The sequence below is a fragment of the Sabethes cyaneus genome, chromosome 1 (genome assembly GCF_943734655.1).
Source record: "Sabethes cyaneus chromosome 1, idSabCyanKW18_F2, whole genome shotgun sequence".
In the NCBI taxonomy this organism is placed as follows: domain Eukaryota; kingdom Metazoa; phylum Arthropoda; class Insecta; order Diptera; family Culicidae; genus Sabethes; species Sabethes cyaneus.
Genome location: NC_071353.1, coordinates 145717886 through 145745784, shown reverse-complemented (window position 1 = coordinate 145745784; position 27899 = coordinate 145717886). Strand labels below are relative to the sequence as shown.

Sequence of the window (27899 nt, the reverse complement as noted above, 5' to 3'; positions counted from 1 at the left end):
GTGACAGCGCATATGCTTTTTGAGAATAGAGCGAAGTATGAAACCTTTTCCACAGATTGAGCATTTGTGCGGGTAATCTTGCGTGTGGTGTCTCATGTGGGCCTTCAGTCGTTGTTTCAGGGTAAAATTTTTGCCACATATTTTACATTCGAAGTTCTTCTCTCCTGTGTGGACTATTCTGTGGTACTTTAGTCGGTAAAGAAACACAAACGATTTCTGACAAATATCACATTTGTAGGGACGTTCATCAGGGTGACAACCGCGGCGGTGTCTACGGAGCGATTTTTTTGTTTTATATCCTTGTTCGCAAATATCGCAAATGTATTGCTGCTTGTCACCATCAACAGAGTGATCCGTTTTTGTAACGTCCACGTCACTGGAACAGACAAATAGTAACTAAGAGAATGTAGCAAAAACAGGTTCACGATTTCCGATGGATTACAACTAAAGAAACATTCAGCTAGATGCTAGTAGAGCTACCAACTTCGAGCAACACATCGCCAGCTTCCAATATCAGAAAATGGTTCAATAATCGAAAAGAATGGATGTCTCAAAAAAGAACTGCCCGCAAACATTAACACCTATATAATAACAGGGTATGTTGCTGCTTGGGCGTAATTGCCTATTCCCGTTCTATCCAACACAAATTATTAAAAATATCAGTGATTTTTATGACACACAATGCAAAATTAATTATTCCTCATTATTTTAGTTGACTGTCATACGCGATCAATCAAAGTGAGCTGAGATCTATTTAAATGCTTTTTTTTTCATTAAAAAGTTCCTAGCATCCAAATTTCCTACGTTTTTTTTTGTGCGACGAAGAAAAAAATGTCGACTAATCGTTTCAATTTCCGTTATTCATGAAATGAAAATAACTCACGCCAAGGCACCGTCGTTATTCTGCAGCCGGGGAAACTTACGTGACCAGCAGAAAATTGTGCGACGAAGAAAAAAATATCGACTAATCGTTTTAATTTCCGTTATTCATAAAAAGAACATTACTCACGCAAGGCATTGTCGTTATTCTTTGTCATGCCGTCCTACGCAAATACATGCGCACTAGCTTCGTTTGTAAACACTATTGAGATTTTTAGTTCGGACGGTGAAAAACTTTGATGGACGGATTTTAAAACGGTACGACGAATTTAAGATGTAGTATTTTTCCCCAGCAGAAACCATTTTTTCACCGACATTCAAAAGGAAATCTTATGTATTGCCCACTAATGTCATATCCCTTCAAATTATAAGTTTCGATTAAACCAGGTGTGCTGATTGGCCATAATGATCATAATCAAATAAAAATCAGTAACAATATACAACCTTCAGTTAGATTCTAAAATGTGAAACAAGAAAACAATGCTATTAAAATTACCTGGAACTGGAAGCCGCCGCTTCGCCGTCAGCTGCCGCCGTCGTCTCCAAAGGAGCCATGGTCCCTATTTGTTCATCAGCTTCATCAAAGGGGTCTTCCGTTTTTATAACAGCAGTTGCCATTATTCCATTAACCACCGGTTCGGCATCGGTGCCCGGAGCATCGACTATCGAAATCTCTTCCACTTTTATTGTAGTACAATCTTCTGGTAACATTTCCACTTCCATTTTTATCGTAACCGATTCGTCCGTTTCCATTTTCACCGGTGTGTCTGGAGGATACTTCTTTTTAAAGATACAATTTTGTAAACTTTTAACTTCTACGCGGATTTGCTTTTTGTCGATCGACGCCGCACACAAAAAAAAATGACTTCTTCAACTTTTCAACTTCAACGCGAACTGTCAAACGAAAACGCATCATGTAGGTATACACGGTAAAAACTTTTCACTCTAATACTAGGTTAAAAAACAGTACGGAATAGATTTAACACATCATTACCCAAGCAACCAAAAGTTCGAATATTACTTGACACGCGAACTCGAAAGTTCATAATTAGTTCAGTTTCAGTTCCGTGGAACTTTCTCGCTTTATTAGTAGTGTATATCAAGTATACGTGGAACTAAATGCCTTAAGAAGTGCTGCGGGTACTTCATAGATACTTCAAAGCTATTAGGATGCTACATGAAGTTCTGAAGTAACTTTAGTTGCTAACAAGTTCTGCGTGCTGCTTTTTTGTTTATATTTCTGGTGATCAAACCAGCAGAACCTGAAACTATTGGAGATTAATTATTTTTATTTCACTTGAATAAATTTAATCCTCGCACATTTCTAATTACAAATATAAATTAGAATGTAATGCTCTTCATTATTGTGTTGTGTTGTGTTGTGTAGCATATGCTGTCGGTATCTCACAACTATAGTTAATTGCCTGGTTCCAAATTTTATGTTCTATAATTAACTCGCGCTGCATAAAGCTGCTGCAAGTTCTAAAACGAACTTTTACTTAACAACTCATTGGCAAAATTCACATCGCTTGTATACGACAAAGGTGACGCAGTGGATCGGTATAGGTTTACAACGCGGAACACCCGGGTTCAAACCCAACAGCAGGCAAATGCAACGAATATAGAAGTTAGGTAGAAATATAAAAATAGAACATAGAAGTGCTGCTAAATTTGTTTTTTCTTAGTTTTTGACAGTTTATTTTGAAGCTGCTTAGCGTTCTATGCAGTGGACCCAAGACAGCTTGAAAGTTCGGTTAATTACTTAAAAGTGACGCTGCTTAGCAAGTTATAGATTGATATACATAAAGCTGTTTAACCCTTGTTAGACACCATTATTCGAACTCTTGGTTACTTGGGATAAGCCCCACACTTTTCCCAGCAGGGATTCGCGTTGACGAACGTAAGCTGCTGCCACCTCCAAAAGTTGACTGTAGGGGTGAAGCGGAATAAGAATTTCTTAAAGAGCGCAAGAGATCGAAACATTTTGGCAGATTTTCACCCACACGTACATACGAGCATTTCTATGAGTGTGCAAGGGATCGTTTAATGCCGTCAACGCGAATAGAAAGCTGAAACTTTCAGGAAAATTTTCTTTTAGGTAAACTAAGAAAAAACCGCTGTCATATATTTTTAATTTTGACCCTGTGTTCCGCAACGCTACACTGATAAAAATAGACACGGCGTTACCAAGAGATCTTACACATGAATTTCAACGTCCAAATATTGATAATCTTGTTGCATTTGTCAATCATTCGGGTATCAAAAGCGTTTCCCTTCGATTTAACGTGAAATGAAATATTTCATATGGGAAACACGTTAAACAACCATGTTTTTCCAACAAACCTTCAATCAACATGGTATAGTCACTGCTTTCGCACTGCAAATCCACGTGTTTTAGGGTAACTAACCGAATTTGGATCCCTAGAGGAAGTTTATTGGAATAAAACGTGAGGCATTTATTGGAATAAAACGTGTATTAACCTTGTTTTGCTATGCAAATCATGCAATACTCTCTTTTAGAACAACTTACCTAAAAGTGTTGTAGGATCTTCTATTTGTCGATAAAAATGAGCTACAGACATTTTTATTTAGAATGTAGTTTTCATATTTTGGACCCTCTCACTTTATTTTAGACAGTGTCCAAAATGTATTTTGGACACGGCAAATATCAACGAATATATTTTGGACACTCTAAGATGCATTCGACCAGAATACTAGTGCAGTTTATTTTTAGTATTTAAATTCATTTTAAATGAGAGGGTTAGAAGGAAAGGGGTGTAAGTGACAAAATTGAAAAAATCGAGATAATGATAGGAAACGATACTTTGAGCATGGTTTTATGCATGCTAGAAAATTCATGTCAAAATTTCACCGTTTAATGACTTTTTTAGAAACATGAAAAAAAAGAGCAAAATAAAAGTTGGGTTTCGCTTGGAAGGAAAGTGGTGTGTAAGTGCAAATAACATTTTCAAAAATATCTTATAAATCCCAAAAATTAAAATGATTTTCCAAGATTACAATAGAAATTAATAAAGTGAAGTTAACAGAACCATAGTGCGTCATTAGTTTTGTATTTTAACCTGACGAATTTTCTAGCTGACTTCTAGTTTAACTTTGGATCCGATTTTCTCGAAATTTACTTTTTGTCACTTACACCCCTTTCCTTCTGAGCCACTCAAATCAAAAATTTATCATGGGGTGGGATCAAGCAAATTTCAATATAAAGTCAATCACGACTTTATATGGTTTAAATACGTTTTTAATTTATGCTTGTTTTATATTTTCAACACAATTGGATTACTGTAGATAAAAAAACTCTCCGTTTATCATATAACATAACAGTAATCAGTCTTCATGTTTATTGATTACATCTGACGTGAGATTAAAATATACGATATAATATAGTTGGAACGTTAGAAAATATCCTCAGGCAGAGGGATAAAATATTTAATGTAAGTGAAGTCCAAATTGTTACATTCTCGGTATCGTTTTCGTCGAGAAAATCGCATCAAGTGAAGTATTTCTTCTGTGTCAGATTGAATTACTAAAAACGCTTTCAGGGAAGTTTGAGCTATAATTTGCAGCTCACTACCACTCTCGATTTGCGAATCATTCCGTTCATGAAACGGTATTTAGTAACAGGGTATCCCTTCCGAGCCATTTTCTTCACTTATTCATCAAACTCGAGTTCGTCGGCATGATCAAGTGCTAGTGCAGCTCCAGGTCTTGACCGGTTTTTATATTGATTGCTTTGCCGAAACTCGTTCGTCGGTCCTGGAATACCGATCTGGCGACAAACTGTTTTAATTTCCACACCATTTCTGACTTCCTGCAAGCACTCATCAATTGCCTCCTACGAGCGGACCACTCTACACGGTTTTATTGTATTGTGCATGATGTATTCCCTGATGAACAAAAAAAAATTGAATAATAAAATGTTTTAAATGTTTCTTCTGCTTAAAATTCAACCAATTCAACCAAAAATAGATGAACGATTTATGGGTATATTCAATTTTTTATTTCCACTGAATCTTATTAGGTAAGCAAACTGTTGTCAAAAATCCAAATTCAGGGGTGTCCAAAATCTGATGGTAAGAAAATTTTCACGATACAATTTGGACACTATTTTTTTGTGGTTTTCAATTAAAATCTTGAGAAGAAACCTTCAAAACCACATAAAATATGTCTTTCAGAATAAAACTAACTGATTTCATCAATACGAATTCATTGAATTCAGCTATTAAAACCAAATTGAAAATGTGTTGCAAATATCGTTTCGTCTTCACCTACGTCAGATTGCGAGCGGTATATGGCAGTACACTTTATGATTGTAAATTTTAGCTAAATAATAGTAATTTAAAGTGATCCGAAAATATTCAGGTTTAGCAAAGAATCCAAAGAATATTATTACGGTATCAAACCAATCGAATTTGGAGCTGCTACGTAGTAATGTGGCTAAATAAGTTGAAAGGGTCCAATTCATGTAGGGGTCCAAATCAAGTTGGTTACCCTACCATTAGATCGTATCCTGTTGCAATCCACATGAAATTAAGGTGAAAGTTTTTATAAATATTTCACTGGTTTTACACGTCGAGTTAAAGGGTAACTCTGATGAAATGTCATTCTATTTGAAATTCTCGTGGCTTTCACGATGAGTTGATGTGAATATCAGGTCATCTGAAAGTGTTTTACCCATGGTTTTAACATTGAATATGATTCATGTGTTATTCCTATGAAACTGTAATGATTGGCACCAAGAGAATATCTATGTGATCTGCACATTGAACGCGTGTATAGTTTTTTCGGTGTAGGGTATTGTCGTTATCGTCGGGCCACTGTTATGGTCGGGCCATCACGAGTTTACAGTTTTAGTAACTCATGATATCTATGATACAATCATTGTAAAACTTCTTACTGTGATAGCTAACTTTTCACAATATTGTGAGTCTCAATCGTGTATTCAAAACACCCGTACTGAATTCAGTGACGAAATTTTCCAAAAAAAAGTTTTCCACGCGCAATGAACTTTTCTTCAGGAAATGAACCATGAAATGCAATTATCGAGATAAATTTTGAAAATGTATGAAGTGTGTTGTGCTGCACACGAAGACCATAGAAAAATCGCCTCCAGTAAGGTGTTTGGGAAGGTTAAGGTGAAATACTAGAAAAGCGCTATTTGTACAGGTTGGGTCACTTGAGTAGTCATGGTTGGGCCACCACAATTTTAAGCGCAGAAGCGCATAAATCGCTAGAGAATGTCAGTCACGTAAAATGTGATGAAATGAAGCAAAATTAATACGATAAATACTTAGATTTTTGTTGTTATTTCATTGTAGTTGTACAATTCGGAAAAGGCAATTGTAGCAATACTGATTTTACAAGATCGCCAAAATTTCGCAAAAATGCAATTAAAAATAGGGTATTTGTGCATATATGAGCCGTTGTTCACGGAATTCATTCTTTTCATGCCTCTATATAGAATTTCAATACGTATGTCTTAGATTTTCTGCGGTGGCCCAAGCTGTACAACATGGCCCGACTATGACAACATTTTTTGTCTTCACGTAAATGCCTATAACTTTTTTATTTTACAAGCAATCAGTTCAAAACTTTCCGGAAATATACCTTATTCTTAGACCTTTGCAACGATGTATTTAGATTTCCAAAATTCCTTTTGAAACGAAAGTTATGGGCGAATTCCAAAACGTGGCCCAACCACGACGACACTCCCCTACGTTGCGAAAACGCAACGCTAGGCGTTAAGGGTATACCGTTTTTGCATACCTTCATTATTATGCATTAAATGCTTCATACTTCCCAGGTAACCAATAAGCATTTCCAATGCAATTTAAAAGCTAGCCAATAAGCATTTAAGATGCCTTAAATGCTACTTAAATGCTATTTTGGCAAAATATGCGGCTACTTTACTGCTAGCCCTCTTATAGTGCTGACAATGCTTATTTGCAGCTAGTTACCGACAAGAAGAATTTAAATAGAATTGTGGATGCCAATTTACAACAGTTATGCAGTCAAAAAGCTGATAAACAACAACCTGCAATATAAAACGCCAGGGATGCTAATAAACGGCTGATTTACTGCTTATTGGTTACCTGGGTTTTTAACCGTTAAATCAAATTTGGGATTTTTTTCGTGAAATTGAGTATTAATAAAGATTAAATGAACGACTTAGAGTATTACATGTTATGTTTTATGATAGATATTGAAACATTTAGGTTGGAGACCATCTTTGCACTTCACGCATAGTATGCAGTTCGAATGCTAAATGCATGCCATCGCAGATGATTAAATGCCCACCAACACGTTCCGGAAAGGCTGTAACATTAAATTTGGGTCCATGAAACTGTCGTTGCCGTCACTAAATTCGTCCAGACATTCCGGAGGCAAACGTACTTTAACAATTTTATTACGCTCTTATCACAACGGCTTCTCCATCTGCCATCAGTGTTTGAAGCTGCGAATTCAATGTTATGTAAACTTTTATAATGTTTCCGGGATATTTTTAATAAGCGAAAGATAAGATTTACATTTATTGGTTTACTAAAAAGCAACGACGTCAAATGAAACACCGCAGCGAACGAACGAAAACAAACGTTCCCACTGCAAATTTTGAATATCGTTTCTTCCTAGCGTTGCGTTTTCGCAACGCAAAGCTTAAAACCTATCTTAAAATTACAAAAATAATCAAAATTATGAAACAAAGCTTTTTTTGGCAAGCAACCGATTCTTACTAACACTGATTGATAGGTCAGTTAATAGAGGTAAATTCGAGTTTTATTAGCATTTTTCCTTAACTGTCTGAAAAATACCAAAATCTGTTATTTTGTCACAGCTGTAATTATGTTACATCTAACATCTGACCTTTGCGCAAAAACAGGATTTTTTTCCAATCTTTCTTTGTTTCTCAGGGTCCAAGTTGATATCTTAAATCGGGCCTTCTCTAGAATCGAATGAAAGTGCGTTGCGTTTTCGCAACGCTGGAAGGAAATGGGTTAACTGGTGAATCTGGCTCAGTATACATATTACGAAGCGGCATTGTATAATACGTGATAATACCTTACCACAAGAATGTTCAATAAATAATTCAATTGTTACACAAATATTTCATATAGAACAGCAGTGCAATATATAACATCGAGTTATCTACGTTAAGCAGCTATTCTTGTTTAAAGTTAATGAAAACCACCTTTAGGGCCCGTACAGAGTAAAAGCAACTGAGACGCAACGTGACTTCGCTCATAGTTCGGGTGAACGGTTGGTAAACGGCTGAATAATGCGTACCGTCGCACAGTGGGACGGATTAAAAAGAAGACGGACATCGACATTTGTGACGAAACTATTAAAGATATCACCTTACTGTCTTCTGCAAAGTATTTTAACTTTACAAGAACTTTTTTATAGTACAGTGGACTCTCGGAAAAGTTAATTGATTGGGGAATGGGTCGATTAACTTTTCCGAACTATTAATTTTTCCGAGCAGTCCTAAAATCATTGAAAATGATAAATACAAAGGTGAAAAATGCATTCCGGGATATAGGATAAACATTTTTATGTATTTGGAAGTTGTAATGGAAAGAAATATTTAGCAAGATCTTTATGAAATAATACTTAGTTCAGTAAGTCATTGTCACACTAGTTACACTAGTTTAGTTTTGTTTTTTCGTGTAGTCTGCGACTACGTTTTAATAATGTTCGCGCTTATTTTTAGTTCCTTGCTGTTCCTTCTTTTGCATTTAAAATTCAATCTGAGTTTGCGCTTTTCCAGTATGTTATCAATAATCCTGAAGTAACTATGTGCTCGTATTGAACTATTGTTGCGACAATAATTCAATTTAATTTAATCCCAGTTATGAGGCGACTCTGTTTCAAACTGTGGAAAGGCGACAATAAACCGAAAAATGAGAAATAAAGATAAAAGGTAAACACACGTGTGTGGACGTTCGACTTAGACAACCAATAAATTCAAACTCTCAGAAAAGTTAAGGCAAAAATTAACTTTTTAGAGCGTTGCATGAGAGCTGATATTCGCTTAACTTTTCTGAACAATTAACTTTTCAGAGAGTTAACTTTTCCGAGAGTCTACTGTATTAGAAAATTTGGGATTAAGGGGATAACATAACAGACAGAAAAAATAACTTTTTGGTTTCAAGCTTAACGTCTTCGATTGGTAAGAAACATTTGTAGATAATATTATTTTGAGCAACAACACTGAAGAAAGAAAGTGGCTATCTCTTAAGGGAAAAAAGTTACGGAGCGAAACTAGCGGGTACCCCCTTAATGTGGGCTTTTTCACATAGCTCTTTTATTTTATTGCCCCTTTTATGACTATTTAGACTACTGTGATTATCATTTAATGCAACGTACCGCATTTTGCACTGTTAATCTGACACTAGAGTGGCTTTTAGTATGATCTACTAATGAATTTGACTTCTTTTTCCTTCTTCTTCTTCTTTTTCATTCCATTTTCTTTGAGCGAAATCGTGTGCGAGATTCGACTGTGATAATCGTGTAAATCGGGGTAGTCTAAATAGGGGCAAATGTCGCAATAACTCCTATAAACATGAAATACTCTGCAAAGTTGTAGACAATGATAATTTGCACATTTTTGTAGAATGTGTGGAAACTCTACAATAGCCGGTTTTCAAGTTGTTTAAATTTTTTGCTTTTTTATTGTAAACTTTTGGGGATATTTTTTAAGTAGTAGCAGAATGTAGCAGCTGACTTACAATGTTTTTGGAACATCTACTCTTCATGTATAAGAATAAATGACAGCGGGATCTCATGGGTCATATGAGTAAACTGCATTTAAGTTTATCAATTTTACAGCACAAAAGAACGTTTGAAGCCCTATATATCTAATTTTACCTTAAATTAGTTGATTTCTTTTACTAAACATGTCTTATATACACAAAACCAACTTTAGGCACAAATGCCATAACCAGGGTAAAAAGTAAAATACAGCCTAGGTGCTATTTACGAAACTAGGCCCTTTGTTTTTTATTAAGAACAGACTTCACAGCCAGTAGTAGCATTCAGGACAATTGTAGGGATAGTGCTGCATTCAGGACAATTGTAGGGATCGCAGCATCTCCCAGTCGAGATTCGAACAGGCGACTATTAGTTGATATTATTTACTTTGACTCTCTAGCAAGTAACATCGAAAATAGGTACGTTCGAGCTAATGACTTTTTTCCATGTTTCCTGTGTCTCCAGCGCTGTATCTAAATATTTTTTTAAAAATCAAGTGCATTACGAAATTTAAATAAAGCGTATAAACAACTCACAAAAATGTTGAGGTCGATTAATGTGTTCTAAATGATCTTTTCTCTAGAAGTAGACGGAATAATCTTTTTACAATTCTCATGAAATCTTGGTTTTGAAAGATGATGATGATCACTCTCAAATGCATGGTCAGAATTTTGTTGAAATTCTTTTGTAAACAAACTTTTGATATTGTTCATTCAAAACAAATTTCGTATGTTGCTCTAGGAACTTAGGTCCACAGGCGGTCTTTCTCGTTGGAGGGTTAAATCTTCAAAACTGAAAAACTTAAATGCAGTTTACTCATATGGCCCATGAGATCCCACTGTCATTTATACAAATTCTTATACCTAAAGAGTGGATGTTGCAAAAACATTATAAGTCAGCTGCTACATTGTGCTACTGCACAAGAAACATCCGCTTAAAGTTTGCACTAAAAACGCAAAAAATTTAAACTTGAAAACTGACAATTGTAGAGTTTCCACACATTCTACAAAAATTTGCAAATTAGCACTGTCTATAACCAGGTTTGGCATACACTTTTCGCTTCGATTTTGCTCTTTTGATTACTGCATCTCAGCCAAGCAAAATTTGAAAAAGTGATGTGTGGGGCGTTTGTAGAATTTGTTATTATCTACAATATTGCTGAAGTAAGCGTTACTGTGCGTTTTGTATTTATGACGCTCTAAGGCTGCTACCCTCTTGGTAGCAAAAAGAGCGCTCTTTTTGCTACCAACGGCATTGCTGCGCTACATCGCCGTAAATACTAAAGATAGAACTTCACTTTCTTCAGCAATATTATAGATAATTACTTGCTCTACATATGCCCCATACACTACTTTTTCAAATTCTGCTTGGCTGAGGAGCAGTAATCAAAAGAGCAAAATCATATGCCAATATGTGTATGCCAAGCCTGTCTATAACTTTGCAGAACATTTCATGTTTATAAGAGTTGAAATAAAAGAGCTATGTAAAAAAACATATTAAGGGGGTACCTGCAAGTTTCGCTCCGTAACTTTTTTCCCTTAAGAGATAACCACTTTCTTTCTTCAGTGAAGTTGCTTAAAATAATATTACTTACAAATGTTTCTTACCAATTGAAGACGTTAAGCTTGAAACTTAAAAGTTATTTTTTCTGTTATCCCAAATTTTCTAATACTATTAAAAAGTTCTCACAAATCGAAGAAACATCGCAGAAGACAGTAAGGTGATATCTTCAGTAGTTTCGTCACAAATATCGATGTCCGTCTTCTTTTGAATCCGTCCCACTGTGCGTCGGTGCCTTGTGCAGACAAGCAGACGACCAATCCAACGCGTATGAAGGAAAGAGAAAGAATATACGCATTGCATACTTTTGGGATGACATGTATTCTAATTCACTCTGTATTCTAATTAAATCCAGCAATGCTCATACATTTCCCGCATAATAAAATCTATTGGCAGTTATTTATTGTGAACAAAAATAAAATAATTTTGGGCGAGAAAGTTTGGTTCTAACTTTTTTTTTAGCTAATACGGCTAACACAGGTTAAGTGTGTATGCTAACCGTGGCGTACGTTCACAAAGTGCAATCCTCTTCTAATCTCCACCCAAACTTTTACTTTTTCTGCAAATTCGGCTAATTCAAACCGTTAATAAACGAATCAGCTGTTAGGAAATGAATTGAAAACTTGTTAGGTACAAGTAATATCTTAAATGAAGCTATATTAATTTGTTTTTAAATTTACATTAGCGTATTTGCAAGAATATTAATCGATTTGTTGAACTCGGATGTTTAACAAAACGGATGACTGATCTGAAAGTCCATTTGACAATAAATTAACGATCCCAATCTACCTCGAGTTGGAGGACGAGGAAGCAGCAACTTTGCCGTCAGCTGCCGTTGCTACAGTAGCTTTTGTTTTGTCGTCGACTTCGTCAACGGGATTTTCCACCGTTGGCGGTTCTTCATCAATCACTTTCCGGATACAGTCGCGTATTGCTGTTGCTCCTACCGCTGTTTCGCCGGAACACACATCACTTTCATTAACTAGCACCGCTGGTTTACCTTCCGTTGCCAGAATATCACTTATCATAACTTCTTCCACTTTTATCACCGTACACAATTCCAGGTCTAGGTCCACGGCCAGCTCTTCCATTTCGATATCTGTGCCAGTAAGTGTAGGGTACAGGGAACTTTTCAAAACACAAACTTGTTCTTGTTACTGAAGAAAACGCAAATTCTCGATTTTTATTCGGCTTTACTACCTGCCGGCACCACGAAGTGATAAAAGAAAAAAAAAATCAAACTTGGTTTCGTATCGAATCAGTCAGTAGCTGATTTTATTTTACTGTGAACGCCTGAACGGCAGCCAGCAAGTAAACATTAAACTGTCAAAGGCGCCGCGGTGCGGTTCATATGATACACGCTAATAATGGATTAATGGTTAATCGAACAATATCGAACACACTGTCGAAGACCTGCGAAAAATCGGTGATGCTGAAAAGCCGCCGAAACCGACTCTCCACAGAACTCTACAAAAATGGCCAAGAACTGCTAGCAACGGCACTTCACTAGCACTGGATAACTTCAAGGTTTTGAGAGGAACAGGAACTACCGAAGGAGTGGATGGAAGGCGTAGTTTTCCCCATCTACAAAAAGGTGGTCAACGCCGCCTATAAGATGTTCTCTCCGATTTTGTTGCGTAGTCTATCCCCAGAACGTAGATGTTGAATAAAATGGAGCATTTCAATTTCAGTCCGAAAAGAGCAAAGTTTCCGGTGAGTCGTTCGCCGTTTGCTGCCAAATTACGTGCGCCCATAAACCAGCAGTAGTAATTTCGCAGCAGGAATTTTGGATTTATCCGCACGCAGGCGGACAGATTGTGTGGTGACGAAAAGACGACTCTGCAGCTGGTCAATCCGTATCGACGGAGAAATGAACAAATTTTTCGTCGGAGTTACTATAGCAAGACTAGTTCGATAATAATTGGAAATTATTCCAACCAATCACAAAGCGACAATTTCTAGTACGACCGAGTAAGAGTTATTTTCAATTTTTCAATGACGTGCATTGAAAATCAATAGTTTTCTATATTTTCAATATTTTCCAAATCGATTTTCCGATCAATTGGTGTAAATATGTTGGAAATCTATTAAAAATTGACTGAATTATAAACCGAAGCGTGAAAACGCGTTTCCACTTTGATGACGTCATTTCCAACAACCAATCACGCAGCGAGAATTCTGGTAAAACATAGGTTCATTATTTTCAATTTTTCAATAGTTCAACAGCAAGAATCCATACTTTTCCTCATTTGGGCCAATTCTTAGAAGATTTTCCAATCGATTGGTGTAAGAATATTGAAAATTGATCGGGAAACCACTAAGCTATTAGCACAGACTGAAAACCTGACCACTTTTCGAGAAAGATTTTTTGAAATGACACCCTATCCCAAACCTTGCCGAAAGACGTAGTCCTACGTAAAAAAAATTTAAACGTAATTGAAGGTAAATTAAAATATTGTGCTTTGCAGCTGTACCTGGATTAATCCAGATTATTTTCTCTAATGCCAATGTATATGACAAAACAAAACAGCAACATTGCAGTTGTCTCTCTCTCTCTCTTTCTCACTAACAGCATTCGCATTGTCAACATTCAAGAGCAACATTTCAATAGGGCCCAAGTGCAAAATATAAAAAAACTGGTTTTTTGGTTATATTTAAAGCTTTTTTAAGTATCTATAATAATACCAAACATCATAGCGATTTGAAAACTTTATGAATCTTAAAAAGCAAATTTGAAAAAGCCTTATGTGAAAACTGGCAACAAAGTTTTCATTTTGTGCTTCGGCCCTTCTGTATGAAAAAGCCTATACGCAGTTTGTGTTTTGTTTTGCATTCGGCCCTATTTTTGTTGTGAGATTTCAACGCATAGTGGCGAATAATCACTGGCCATCTCCGGTTAAGTACGTTTAGTAAGTAATAAATACTCAATTTTTGAATTTCCGCTGGTAATCAATTGTTAACAGTGCAAATTAAATATTTTAGAAACAGCCAGTTCTGCAGTTGCTGCTGCGAAGATGATCCCCGCCGTACGCGAGAGACTCGACGGACGACCGAAAAAAACTACGATGCTACCTGCATAAATAACACCACAAACTATACAGACACCACGCGTAGAACAAAAAGCTCAAAATCTAAGGTACCAGATTCATTTGAAGTGAGTGAATCTCGTCCCTTACTTAGCTCACGTATTGTGTGGCTCTCAAGACTACCTTTCTCTCTTACTCTGCTAGAAATCTAAAAATTTACTCACGATAAAACTAAGCAACCTGATAAAATTGTTTATGATTTTCTTCAGTTAATGTCTGCAAAGCTGATTCAATTATTTAGGAAATGAAAAGGTAAATAATTAATAATAAGTTTTTGAAGATAAACGTTTTTCTCGCTACTTTTTAGCTAGAGAAAACACGGTGTAGTGTTTCAAACAATATAATATCGCAGCAGTGAATCCTTAGCGATAAATTTCTATTATAGCAACACAAACATTTGGATTGCCAATTTTTTTCGTTTTACAACGACATGGTTCGGCAATTGACAAAGCTTGATCGGACTGGACCAGGATATCCATCAGCGATAAAAAGATATCAGGACATGCAAAATGGCCTAACGAATAGTGTGGATTATGACGACACACAACCAAAAACTTGGATGGGACTATCATCATCGCAAATTTCTCCTTGTCCAACTACAGCAGTGGCTGAGCTTCGGTCCAATTTGATCGAGATCACAAAAAGGAGTAATAGATGTAACAAGAAGCTTTCTTGTTTATGATTTACGTTCGATTTTATACAGAATTTTTATGGTGCACCGCCTTGTTCTTTATTTCGTGCTAGCTGTTGTATCGAAACTCGGGCTGGAATTCCCCGCCAGAGAAATGTTCCCATTGCTGAGGTTATTCTAGCCGTGTGCCCACTTGTCGGGCTCGTTTGACTTCTTAGAAATCAGGTGCTGGGTTATTGCTGTCTTCCATGGGCACTCCCAGGTTGACTTCCGTTCCGCCTCCTTTTGCAACTTCGCCATTTAAGTGTTCGCCGAAGAACTGCTGCCACTCGCAAGACCATCTCGCGCTTGTTTGTGATTAGATTCCCTCTCTCATCTCTATCATATGTCAGGTTTCATAAATACAAAGCTGTTGATATTGGTTTGGGTTTTGTGCGAGAAAAATTAGGAGGGAATTATTTTTGGGAACATATACACTGAATTTCTTCCGGTTTTCAAATTCCAATGGTGAAAATTTTTGGAGGGTGCCTGGTCCCCTTGGCACCCCCTCTAGCTACGCTAGGCTGACCAGACGTCCCGGATTGTGCGGGACTGTCCCGGATTGTGCGGGACTGTCCCGGATTTGGATGGCTTGTCCCGGATTACCAAGCGTCCCGGAAAATGTCCCGCATTGATTAATTTTTAAATCGTGCCAGTTGAATGCTGAAACGCTCAGAGGAACGCTACAAATGAGTTCTAAGAAGTTTTTAAGAAGTTCCCTATTTATGAATTATTGTTGAGACAAGTGCATTCAACTGAAAAATTTAAGTTATTTTGTAATATTTGCCTCTAAATAACTTTGTTATACCGTGGACCGTCGTACATTTGAACGATTACTCAGCAAACTAACGCGGTTTGTTTTTCATTTGAACAACTGGCGACCTTAAACATGCTGCACTTGTATGAATTGGCCGCCCTGCTATTTGTTATTATTTTGGCGTTTTGATTTAGTTGGCAATTACAGGCGGCGAATATTTCGTTCTCCCATCAAACTTTTATCAGAATCGTCGAGAAAACAAATAAGGAGGACGCTAGATCAGTACAAACAAATTTTTACATGTCCTGGAAAATCAGAACGTATGGTCACCCTACTTATTACCAAGATTAGGCCAAAAATCAAGAGTTAAAATTAGAATATTGGAAAGTTTAAAATATGTTTTATTATCCATAATGAGAAAGTAGTTTAAAGTAGTAGTGCACAACATTCGAGCACTTCTCCTGTTGATGTGCGTTCAAATGACGTCCTTTTGTGCTGCGTATCTTGCCTAGAGCCTTTATCACTTGATATCTTCATCAATGGATGCAAACGTTCCTCTGCTAAAGGGACTCTTAAGCATCAAAGGTGTGCGATAAAAGATCTTTATGATTCCTTGATTTCTTTCTTTAGATTCATGAAAATATACAGTGGACCCCCGTTCGTTTGAACGATTCCTCATGCAAACTAACGGGGTTAGTTTTTAATTTGAACAACTGGTAACCCTAAATATGCTGGAACTTGTGTGAACTGGCTGCCCTGCTCTTTGTTATTGTTTTGGTGGTTTGATTCAGTTGGCAGTTGCAAGCAGCGAATATTCATTCTCCGATCAGATTTCTACCATAAACGTTGGAAAAACGCAATGTGAAACAGATTAAACACGCTAGATCAGCACAAATAAATCGTGTTTATGTGCATTGTCTGCATAAGCAAATGATGTCATATTGAGTATGACGTTTGAACCATTTTTAATTTGCACGTCGTGCAAACCAACGGGGTTCAAATTAAAAAGTGTTCAGATTAAAAACGGTCAAACGAACGGGGGTCCACGGTAGAACTTTATGAAACAGTTTCACTTGGAACTCTACACATTTTATACCCATTATAGTTACTTATTACTCGGAACATTGGTCTCTACGGAAGCAATCAACTCAAAATGTTTCACTTCGCCAATAATTTTTGAAGGAGTTCAGCAATGATGAGCATTATATCCAATTTTTACAAAATATAAAAATGGAAAGAGAAATGCATTAAGCATCTCTTAGCATTTCCATTACTATTGATTGCTGTTTCAGGTTGGTAAGGCAAAATATTTTTATTTTGCACGGTTACCAAAAATGTTTGTTTGGCGTTGCTATATAACATATCGATGAACTAACTCTCAATTAAATAGTGAGAAAAATGAGTGCTTGTGAAGGGACCGTGAGTGACTTTCTCACGTCCCTTCTGGTACCTGGAAAAATCGTTCGCGTGTTGTCTGTATAGTTTGTGATAACACGGTCATTCACAGACACGACATGTTTAGAACTTAAGCCTGCGAGGCAACAAAAATTTAAGTTACTTTTCGGCTTACACGAAAAAAGCTATTTCGCTGTATATTTATATCACCTGTGGAGGAACCGGACAGAGTTCGTTAGTTGCGCGCCCGAGACATTTACTATCGCTGAACTGCCAAGGCGTGATGCACTTGCACGCTGTGGTGAGTTAGAAATGCTAAATGAATGAACTGCTGCTGCTTCACAGTACCAATAGCGACTGCCGCACCTCACGGGTAACACATTACGCTTCACAAACCTGTTCAACGGTGGCAGATTTGCCGGTGAAATTAAACCCCAACTTTTCTAGTAGAAATAATAAAGCTGATCGGTGTCCCAGTTACGAATTTTTAACCTTTTCTAGCCATTGCGCTTCAAAACAACGTGATAAAAAAAGGCCAAACGCGAAACGCTGTCTAAAAACCGGCCCAATACTAAAATCATATCACCACTGACAGTAAATAAAAGCCTCATGTCAAAGGCCCCATCAACAATTGATAATCAAATCAGCCTTATGAAAAAGTCGTATTACCGAATGATCTCCGACAACGGCCAAACGCATATTTTTGCAAATTACAAAGTAAATAAATGTTTTTTCTGCTAGTTGTTGCATTACACATTAAACTATTATGTTTTTGCATCATAATGTGACATTCAATTCTAAGCAACACTGTTTATATCAAATAAGGAGTTTAAAAATGATGCTCAAGTTTCAACATCGATTTTCTCGAAACTGTCAGTTTTGACTTCGGCCTATTTGAAATGTTGCTCTTGAACTCTAATTTGCCAAGCGTTATTGACATTGTCATATTGACATTAGCGATAAGGCCATAGCCGCATATAAGCCCGCCATAGCCCAACTCGAATGAAGTCCAAAAGTATTGAAGACTCACCTCTAGTCTGTATTTCGAACGAGTCTTTATTTTGTTCCTTTCGTTCGGCTTGCTTCGAACGAGTTGTTTTGCCCATTTGATTTTGCTAGTTGCTGGCGGAAATTTCGCTCGAAAGAACTTTCGGTGTAATTTCGGTGAAAATGGAAGAACTATCCGCAATAAAAGTGGAAGAGATTACGATAGTCGATGTGCTAGATAAACTACCGATCACTGAAGGTGACCAGCAGTGTTCCGTTGAGGAGACAATACCGACCACCGAACCACTAAACGGTTCGAGAGTTGTGGACCAAGAATCTTCCTCCGATGATGAAGAAGCCGATGAAATCGAAGCCACTGACAATAACGAAGTAGCAGCGTCTAGCTCCAGGTAAATTAATTGTATCCATTTTAAATTTGTTCCAATGGTTTACCTTGCATTTTTTGAGGTAGAATATTCGTTCAACAAACGACTTTAAAGGAAATTCTTCTGTTGCAGCCATGGGGAAAATTTAGATCCAAATCCAGCTGATTGTGGCAGTGCCACGGAATATCACTGTGATATTTGTGGCAAGCAGTACAAACAAAAGAGAACATTTCTGCTGCACCAGGACGTTCACAAGAGCACCGAGCTGATTCAGTGTGATGTTTGCAAAAAGCAATTTTGCAGCAAGGATGGCTTGCAACGGCACATGAAAGTTCACCGAAGCGAAGAACTATTCGGGTGCAAGATGTGTAAGGGACAATTCACAACAATCAGCAAACTGGAAGCGCACATGTCGACTCATTGGAAAGATAAAAAATTTAAGTGCGACATTTGTGTCGATAAATTTTATCTCGAAGAAAAATTGATTGAGCACCGTAAGACGCACAATTCAAAGCAGCCGTACAAGTGTAAGTTTTGTGGAAAACAATTTCCATTCCTGTCACGGCTAACGCACCACCTTTCCTGTCATGCTGAGGAAAGATTATTTAACTGCGACATTTGTGGTGGATCTTTCAAATCAGATTTTGATTTACGGATTCACAAGAAAACGCACGATTCGGAGCGACCGTACCAATGCGACTTTTGCGGAGTAGGGTTTCTATTCCGGTCCCGGCTAATACAGCACATAACTTGTCATTCGAAGGAGCGGCCATTTCACTGTGATATTTGCGGTGCATCGTACAAGGCAGCTACTGATTTGAGGAACCACAAAAAAACGCACAGCGCAGAGCGGGCTCACAAATGCTCGGTATGCAAGAAAACCTTTCTGAGTAGTCCTGCGCTTACAGAGCACATGATAAGCCACACGGAAGAACGGCCGTTTCCGTGCGATGTTTGTGGCTTGACGTATAAGTCGGCCAAGCAGTTGAAAATTCACAAAAAATCGCACAGCTCGCACCGTCCGCATCAGTGCGAAATTTGCGCCCAGCGCTTTAAGTTTCGTCACACCCTGCAGAACCATATGGTCCGTCATACCGGCGAGCGACGCTTCAAATGTGACATTTGTGGTTCAGCCTATACGGCGCGGTACTCGCTGAGTGTTCACAAGAAGTCCCGTCACAAGAAGCTGAAGAAGTAGATATTGTTTCAATTGGAATTGCACCCATAATAATAGTTGGCTTCAGACACTGACTCCATTCTTTATAGCAACGGTTGAAGTAAAACAATAGTTCGTTTCATTTACACCCGTATTCTGTATTTCAAACGAAAGTGGATGGTATTCTTCATTCCGCCTTGTTCCTACCAGTGATGAGCCTACCCAGAACATTTGCATAGACCTGAGCCCGGTAAAAATTATTTCATTACGAAACTTGTGAATGTAATCAGTTGAACAGGATATTTACTTCAATACAAAATCCAATGCCGAAAAACCGCAAAGCTCGTATACTGTCATTGGCGATCAGTTTACATTTTTCGTTCAGCGTCTGTGAGGTAACATCGGCTGATCCCATCAAAGTTCACGACTGCATAGATTACACCAGATGCAGATATTACCCAGGGTACGTTTGTGTAATATAGATAGCAACATCCTTCTCATCAATCTTTTATCCACGCTCTATAATTAAGCGAATGATCCAGTTCCATCAGTTCCGACAAGCTTCAAATAGACAAGTTTGCTATTAAACGCTATTCAATTCTAGTTCAGTTACTTAAATAAATCAAATAACTAAGTTTACCGCTGCCGTAATGAACCGAACGATGACGTTACGGGAGGCATACGTCTTAGGAAGGAATAAAAACTAATGTTGCAGCACCTTGCCGGCATCGAAACAATCACACAGTCGATAACCGATATTATTAGGTTCCTCTTTGTTTCGTGGTTTGCTGCAGAGTGCAGAATAAATTCCTTACAGAACAGCTTTTCCTGACGTTCTGATTTAGCTGATAAAAAAAGTAAATTTTCGTAACTCTTTTATACATATACGAAATCTCATAAGTAACTGTCACGTGTAGTGAAAATCCCACATATTTCTTTTCCTCTTTTACTTATGTAAAAACCAAAAAAATATCAAAAGCTCTTTTGTAAACAAGCCGAACGATGGGAATGCTACAAAATTTAATGTTTGTTGATACCTTATCAGGGCTGGAAGCGACCTGGTCAACTAAAAATAGTGACTTTAGTGACCAAAATTTGAAAAATAGTGACCAAAAAGTGACCTAAAGTTTTAGAAAAAATAACTTCTTTTTCTTCTTCAGCAGCATAGAGCCGGAGTGGCTCGCGCTGTTTCAAGCATTCGTCTCCATTCAACTCGGTCTTGGGCCACCCGTCGCCAATTTCCTAGTCATCTCAGAAGTCACAAATCGCTTTCGACCTGGTCGAGCCATCGTGCACGTTGGCCCCCCCTGTTCCTGGTGCCGGTGGGGTTGTTGAAGGACTATTTTCGTCGCACTGTCGTCCGGCATCCTTACGACGTGTCCGGCCCACTGTAGCCTGCTAACTTTCGCTAGATGTACGATGGGAGTCTCCCCAAGCAGTGCCTGTAGCTCGTGATTCATGCGTCTCCGCTTTCAGTTTGTACTCCGCCAAATATCGTCCGCAGCACTTTCCGCTCAAACACGGCAAGGGCGCGTATGTCCTCCATAAGCACCATCACGGCTTCAAGTCCATAAAGAACTACCGGTCTAATAATGGTTTTGTACATTGTTAGCTTCGTGCGGCGGCGTATGCTTCCTGATCGTAGCGTTTTACGAAGGGCAAAGTAGGCCCGATTTCCCGCTTGGATGCGCCGCTGGATCTCCTTACTAGTGTTGTTGTCCGCGGTCACCAGCGATCCCAAATACACGAACTCCTCTACCAGTTCTAGTTCGTCGCCGTCAACGGTTACCGTCCGTGGGAGGCGCGCGTTTGTTTCCTTTGAGCCTCTTCCTTTCACGTATTTGGTCTTCGACGCATTTATGTTTAGCCCAATTCTCCTAGACTCCGCTTTCAGTCTGGCGTAGATTGCCTCCGCCGTCGCAAAGCTCCTGGCTATGATATCGAAGTCATCTGCAAAGCCTAGAAGTTGGCTGCCCTTGGTAAAAATCGTGCCTCTCGTTTCGATGCCCGCTCGTCGGATCACCCCCTCAATAGCGATGTTGAACAGCATGCAGGATAAACCGTCACCTTGTCTCAACCCTCTCCGCGTCTCGAAGGGACTCGAGAATGCCCCAGAGATGCGCACGATACACGTCACTCGATCCAATGTAGCTCTGATCAATCGCGTCAGTTTGTCCGGAAAACCGTATTCGTGCATTATCTGCCATAGCTTGTCTCGATCGACTGTATCGTATGCTGCTTTGAAATCAATAAAGATGTGATGCGTGGGCACGTTGTACTCCCGACATTTCTGCAAGATCTGTCGGATAGTAAAAATTTGGTCCGTAGTTGCGCGAGCCCCCATGAAACCCGCCTGATAATTCCCTACGAAACCTTGTGCTATCGGTGACAGCCGGCGTAACAGGATTTGGGAGAGTACCTTGTAGGCGGCGTTTACCAGCGTAATACCACGATAGTTGCAGCAGTCTAGCCGATCACCCTTTTTGTAGATGGGACAAACCACTCCTTCCATCCATTCCTCCGGTAGCTTTTCCTCCTCCCAAATCCTCGAAATAACCCAGTGTAGAGCCTTTGCTAGCGTTTCTCCGCCATGTTTATAAAGCTCTGCCGGTGGGCGGTCCTTTCCAGCGGCCTTATTGGTCTTCAGCAGCCTGATTTCTCGTTTGACTTCTTCGAGATCAGGCGCTAGGACATCACTATCTTCCACACACTTAAACGATTCGGTAAAATTTACCGAAATCTAAACAGCTGAACGTTCGGTAAAATTTTTTATTGCACCAAACATTACTAATGATCTGTAAACGTCGATTGGCACCATCGAAATTTTTACCGAACGTTCAGCTGTTTAGATTTCGGTAAAATTTTACCGATTTCGGTGCTTTTTGTTAAGTGTGCATGGGCGCTCCTAGGTTAATTTCCGTTCCGCCTCCTTCTGCGACTTCGCCATTGAGGTGTTCATCGAAGAACTGCTTCCACCTGTCGACCACCTCGCGCTCGTTTGTGATTAGATTCCCTCCCTCGTCCCTACACATGTCAGGTTTCGGTGTGTAGCCCTTCCGAGTTTGGTTCACCTTCTCATAAAACTTGCGCGTGTCATTAGCTCGGAATAGTTGCTCTAATTCTTCACGATCTCTGCCCTCCTTTTGGCGCTTTTTTCTCCTCAGAATCGTGGTCAACTGGTTCCTAGCTCGTCGGTATTTGGCCAGGTTCTCTCTAGTGGCAATACTTAGATAATTTTTCCAAGCATTTTTTTCTCTTCCACCGCTTGTTGGCATTCGCCATCAAACCAATCATTTTGTGTACTCCGAGGCTCCATATCTAGTGCCGCGGTAGCGGCCTCTCCGATGGCCGAGCGTATTCTGCCCCAACCGTCTTCGAGGTTTGAAGCACCTAACTCCTCGGAAAAAGGCAGTGCCTCATTCCGTACTCGCGCGTAGTTCTCAGCAGCTTGTGGGTTATCTAGCTGCCTGATGTTCAGCCGAGGAGGGCGGCTTTGACGTGTCCGGTATACGGTGGACAGCTTTGAGCAGGGCTTGAAAAGGGATCGCAAGTTGAATGTGACTGCCGTGAATGCGAACTTTCCGCATTCAAACTCCGCTTTTTGAACGATCATTTGACTGTTTTTCTTATCCAGTCATTCTGCTGCTTGCGCTGCTGCCGTCTTACAATTCATGCGGCATCTCAGCAAAAGCAAACAGAGAATATAAACTGCAAACTGACTGGAAGCATACGGTGACGTATTTTTTCGTTTCTCTTTTTGTCTCCAAATCGGCTGCTCACAGTAATAGTTTGTCACCCGGACGTCGGTCCGACGCAAGCAAAATATTCGTTTGTATTGGACGGAGTCCGACCGACTTCTTCCATGCACATGTAGTGGTTGTTTTTTTGTAGTATTGAATCATACGATTGTGCGGTTGCTTTTCGTTAGCGTGGTGATTGCCAGTCATTTGACTATTTTGCAGTCATTCGCTGCTCCAAACGATAAAGGTAACTTGATCGAAACGAAAATGTCAAAAAGCGTTCATTCTGTTGCGTGCATTCGGCGTTTGACTGAGCAAACTGCCAGTTGTTTTATGCATAGCGTTCGTATTCCACCTCTAAACGGACGGTGTGAACTTGAATGCGCGTTGGTGTGACTGCGGTAGAAAAAAAGGATCGGTCGAAGCCCTGGCTTTGAGCGCACATGTACTGCTACTAGGTAATGGTCAGAATCAATATCCGCACCTCGACGGGAGCGTACGTTCGTGATGTTAGAGAAAAACCGGCCCTCTATGAGAACGTGGTCAATTTGGTTCATTGTACGTTGGTCAGGTCCCAGATAACACAAAATCGTAATAGAAAGTTCACATTAAATCGTTTTCATGTCAATTTCATATTGGAGTTGTATAATGATTAGAGTATGTCAAATCGAAGTGAACAATAAGTTGTTTTGCAGTCGTGCGTGTCTTCATATACAATTCATGACTGTGAATTATAAAGCAGGATAGACAATTGCAATATTTGATTATATCTATGTCATATATTCAGGAGTATTTAGTCGCGTGTTATAAAAACTGCGCAAAATAAAATTACAAATAGTTGTCAAAATTTTCGCACGTATATCGCCTCCACTTTGGTACATATATGCTCTTATATGGCGTGAAATATAACTTTTTCGTTCAGATATGATTTTGTATATCTCAGTTGCAATCGAGATATATAAACCAAATGGTTTACTGGGGTGATCTCCAGATGGCTTTGTGGATATCCTTGCACGGGAAAAAGGTGCTTCGGATCACCAGGCCTCGGAAAGCTGCGAAGTTCATACATCGTTGGCCGTTATAGTTTGTGTCGGTGTGCAGGCTATGGGGTCCTACCACCGGTCTATACATTTCCGATCGGAAAATGCAATACAGTGGACCCCCGTTCGTTTGAACGATTCCTCATGCAAACTAACGGGGTTACTTTTTAATTTGAACAACTGGTAACCCGAAATATGCTGAAACCTGTGTGAACTGGCCTCCCTGCTCTTTGTTATTGTTTTGGTGGTTTGTTTTAGTTGGCAGTTGCAAGTGCGAATATTGCATTTTCCGATCGGATTTCTCTCTTAATCGTTAGGAAAACGAAATGTGAAACCGATTAAACACGCTAGGTCAGTACAAATGAATCGTGTTTATGTGCATTGTCTGCATAAACAAATGATGTCATGTTGAGAATGACATTTGAACCATTTTTAATTTGCACGTCGTGCAAACCAACGGGGTTCAAATTAAAAAGTGTTCAGATTAAAAATGGTCAAACGAACGGGGGTCCACGGTATTCGCACTTGCAACTGCCAACTAAAACAAACCACCAAAACAATAACAAAGAGCAGGGAGGCCAGTTCACACAGGTTTCAGCATATTTCGGGTTACCAGTTGTTCAAATTAAAAAGTAACCCCGTTAGTTTGCATGAGGAATCGTTCAAACGAACGGGGGTCCACTGTATCATCAGTTGTATTATCGTTCTTTAGGTAGAACCGATATAGGTCTCAGTTGGTTCTTCTTGAATTTCTATAGTTTTCTATAATTAATTATTCGGCTTTATAATCAAACCTAATATGCTTGTGGTCGGACAATGATTCTTCATCAGAAACAGGCCAATCCACAATCTTTTCTGACAGAAGGTCACTGCAGATCGAAAGATCAAGGACCTCATCACGAATGGAATTTATAAATGTTGGCGAACTCTCTCTATTACATATGTCAATATTGTTGGACGAAATGTAATTCAGAAGAGCTTTTATCTGTTAAATATCACTTCAACCACATCCGCAAAGTTTAAAACAACTATCCCGGCTGTTAGAGCTTTCCGTTTTGAACTCATGAAACAAGTAAGAGTACCTCAAGATGGTGCGTGGAAGATTACCCAGATTTTGAGCGAGTTGTTCCACTTTTTGTGAGCGAAATTTCACGAGCGTGTATAAGGTTTTGCAAGGTGACGTCACGAATGAACCGGAATGAACGCAATTCACCCATTTGACATCCACTCGTGGTTTGTTTACTATTTGTTAGGCGAACGCGATATGCATAAATTGGAGTTAAACGTTTTAAAAGCATATTATCCAGCAGTGTCGCCCTCCAAACTACTCGGAATGGCAGTTTTTGTGCTTTTCTGACTTGCCGTTAAGGCCTTAAGCAATATTCAGTTTCAACTTGTTAACCCATGTTCCAAGTCCATGTAAACAAACCACTGATAGACGTCAAAGAAGTGAGGTTATGCTCGCCCGTGCAAAACCTTATAGTGAAATCTGTCAAATGGTTTTTTGTTTACGTTACGACATTCACGTCTTGTTGATGTTCGGTCTTCGGTGCCGCTGGCCGCTGCCGCATTGATTCGATCCGTGCGCATTAATTTGATATAATATTATTTATGATTGATTGGTAAAGAAAACAAAACTGCATCAAATTAAACTGTTATTCTTTTCCAAAGTGTATGTACTAATAATCGTACTAATGGATAACACAACCGAAAGCACTGTACCGGTTAAAAAGGAGCAGTTATCCACAATAATTAAGGTGGAGGAAGTTATGATATCGGATGTTTTGGACGTTCTGGATACGGAACAGAAACTGCAAAACCCCGAGAGTGGCCAGTATTGCTTCAGTGAGACGATTCGATCGGCAACTGAATCGCCCAACGATCTGGAGAATGAAAAAGCCGTTGTAACCAAACCACTACCCGAGTTGCCGACCGCAGCAGCGGCTAGCGACGAAGTAGCAGTTTCCAGTTTCAGGTAAATTTACTGTCTATATATAAGATTTATTCGTTCTATTGGAACGATCATTAAAGCCGCGGTACAGTACACGCACATTTTCAGCGCTTTCTCTTCTGTTCCAGTCACGCGGAGAATGTGGCGCCAAACTCCACTGCTGCCCATAGGGTAACAGAATATTGCTGTAGTATTTGCGGCAAACAGTACCAACGGGAGCGACCGTTTCTACTGCACATGGACGTTCATACGAGCACCGAATTGATTCAGTGCGATATTTGCAATACCGAATTCCTCAGCAGGGCTGGGTTGGAACGGCACATCCAACGAATGCACAAAACCAAAGTAAGGAGCTGTGAGAAATGTAACAGAAAATTTACCACACTCAGCAGACTAAACTTGCACATGTCGATTCATGAAACGAAGAAAAATTTCAGATGCGACATTTGTGGCTATAGATTTTATCTGAAGGAGAAATTATTAGAGCACCGTAAAATGCACAGTTCGATGAAGTGTGAGTTTTGCGGGAAAGAATTTACGTCGCGTTCACAGCTAAGACATCACCTTTCGTCCCATGCCGAGGAACGGCAGCTCGACTGTGGCGATTGCGGTTCATCGTTTAGGTCAAGTTTCGACTTGACAATCCACAAACGAACGCACAGTGCGAAACTAGCGCATCAGTGCGAGTTTTGCGGAAATCAGTACGAAACTCTTTCACGGCTAAAAGCGCACGCAACGTGTCACACCGAGGACCGTCCATTCCACTGTGACATTTGTGGCTTCTCATACAAGGCTGTTAACGATTTAAAGAAGCACAAAAAAACGCACAACTACACCACAACTGAACGTGCATTCAAATGCTCGGTTTGCGAAAAAATCTTTGCGACCGCTTGCCGTCTCACCGAGCATATGGTTAGCCACACGGAAGAACGACCGTTCGGGTGCGACCTTTGCAGCTCGTCCTTCAAGACGGCCAAGCAGTTGAAGGTTCACAAGAAAAGACACAGCCGGTACCGGCCGTACAAATGCGAAATCTGCTCCAGAGGGTTTATGTTTCGCTACAAGCTCGTAGAGCATATGCCGGGTCACACCGGAGAGCGACAGTTCATGTGCGACATTTGCGGCTTGTCGTACCTGTCGAAATACTATTTGCAGATGCACAAGAAACTTCACCAGGACCCCAAGGAGTAGACCGGTGTGTCTTCAGGAACTCGGATTCGTATTTCGTTCCAGTATTCTTGAATGTTAGGTTGTTTAGTACGATTCTCGGATTAATAAATCGCAGCAGTTTTTCCATACAACTTGAGTAAAACATTTACAGCTGAGTGAACACTATCCAAAAAGTTTTTAGGAAGAGGTAACGACACTTCAATAAAAACTATATAAAAGGCTGATATTTTGTGATTCGAATGGTATGCAAATCATAAAAATATATTCAGAATTGGCTGAGCTATAAGCGTTCAAAATCTATCACTTTGTCGTGTCGCGGTCATTTTTGCTTCTCCAACGTGTCACCCTATTAAAGT

At 39.3% G+C, this 27899-nt stretch overlaps 2 protein-coding genes and 1 long non-coding RNA gene across 4 annotated transcripts; all 3 read left to right on the top strand.

Moving 5' to 3' along the window:
- Positions 1–13983: 13983 nt before the first annotated feature.
- On the top strand, positions 13984–14949 carry LOC128745621 (uncharacterized). 2 transcript variants are annotated; one of them, XR_008412537.1, is made up of 3 exons: positions 13984–14114; positions 14188–14543; positions 14599–14949. It is a non-coding gene; the product is annotated as an uncharacterized LOC128745621 (long non-coding RNA). The 2 variants fall into 2 exon arrangements; XR_008412538.1 differs by having other exon boundaries at positions 14169–14543.
- Positions 14950–18248: 3299 nt separating this feature from the next.
- Positions 18249–20381, top strand: LOC128742320 (oocyte zinc finger protein XlCOF6.1-like). Its single transcript, XM_053838654.1, has 2 exons — positions 18249–18510; positions 18619–20381. The coding sequence occupies exons 1-2, from the start codon at positions 18284–18286 to the stop codon at positions 19682–19684; spliced, it is 1293 nt and encodes a 430-aa protein (XP_053694629.1). The 5' UTR covers positions 18249–18283; the 3' UTR covers positions 19685–20381.
- Positions 20382–26040: 5659 nt separating this feature from the next.
- On the top strand, positions 26041–27582 carry LOC128742310 (gastrula zinc finger protein XlCGF46.1-like). Its single transcript, XM_053838643.1, has 2 exons — positions 26041–26397; positions 26502–27582. Exons 1-2 carry the CDS (start codon positions 26117–26119, stop codon positions 27562–27564), a joined length of 1344 nt encoding a protein of 447 aa, XP_053694618.1. The 5' UTR covers positions 26041–26116; the 3' UTR covers positions 27565–27582.
- The last annotated feature ends 317 nt before the right edge of the window (positions 27583–27899 follow it).

Bases quoted from the DNA above. Each gene is read 5' to 3' on its own strand.
- LOC128742320 (XM_053838654.1), top strand. From the start codon at position 18,284: ATGGAAGAACTATCCGCAATAAAAGTGGAAGAGATTACGATAGTCGAT. The intron at 18,511-18,618 runs GTAAATTAATTG...CTTCTGTTGCAG, and splicing joins GTAGCAGCGTCTAGCTCCAG to CCATGGGGAAAATTTAGATC.
- LOC128742310 (XM_053838643.1), top strand. From the start codon at position 26,117: ATGGATAACACAACCGAAAGCACTGTACCGGTTAAAAAGGAGCAGTTA. The intron at 26,398-26,501 runs GTAAATTTACTG...CTTCTGTTCCAG, and splicing joins GTAGCAGTTTCCAGTTTCAG to TCACGCGGAGAATGTGGCGC.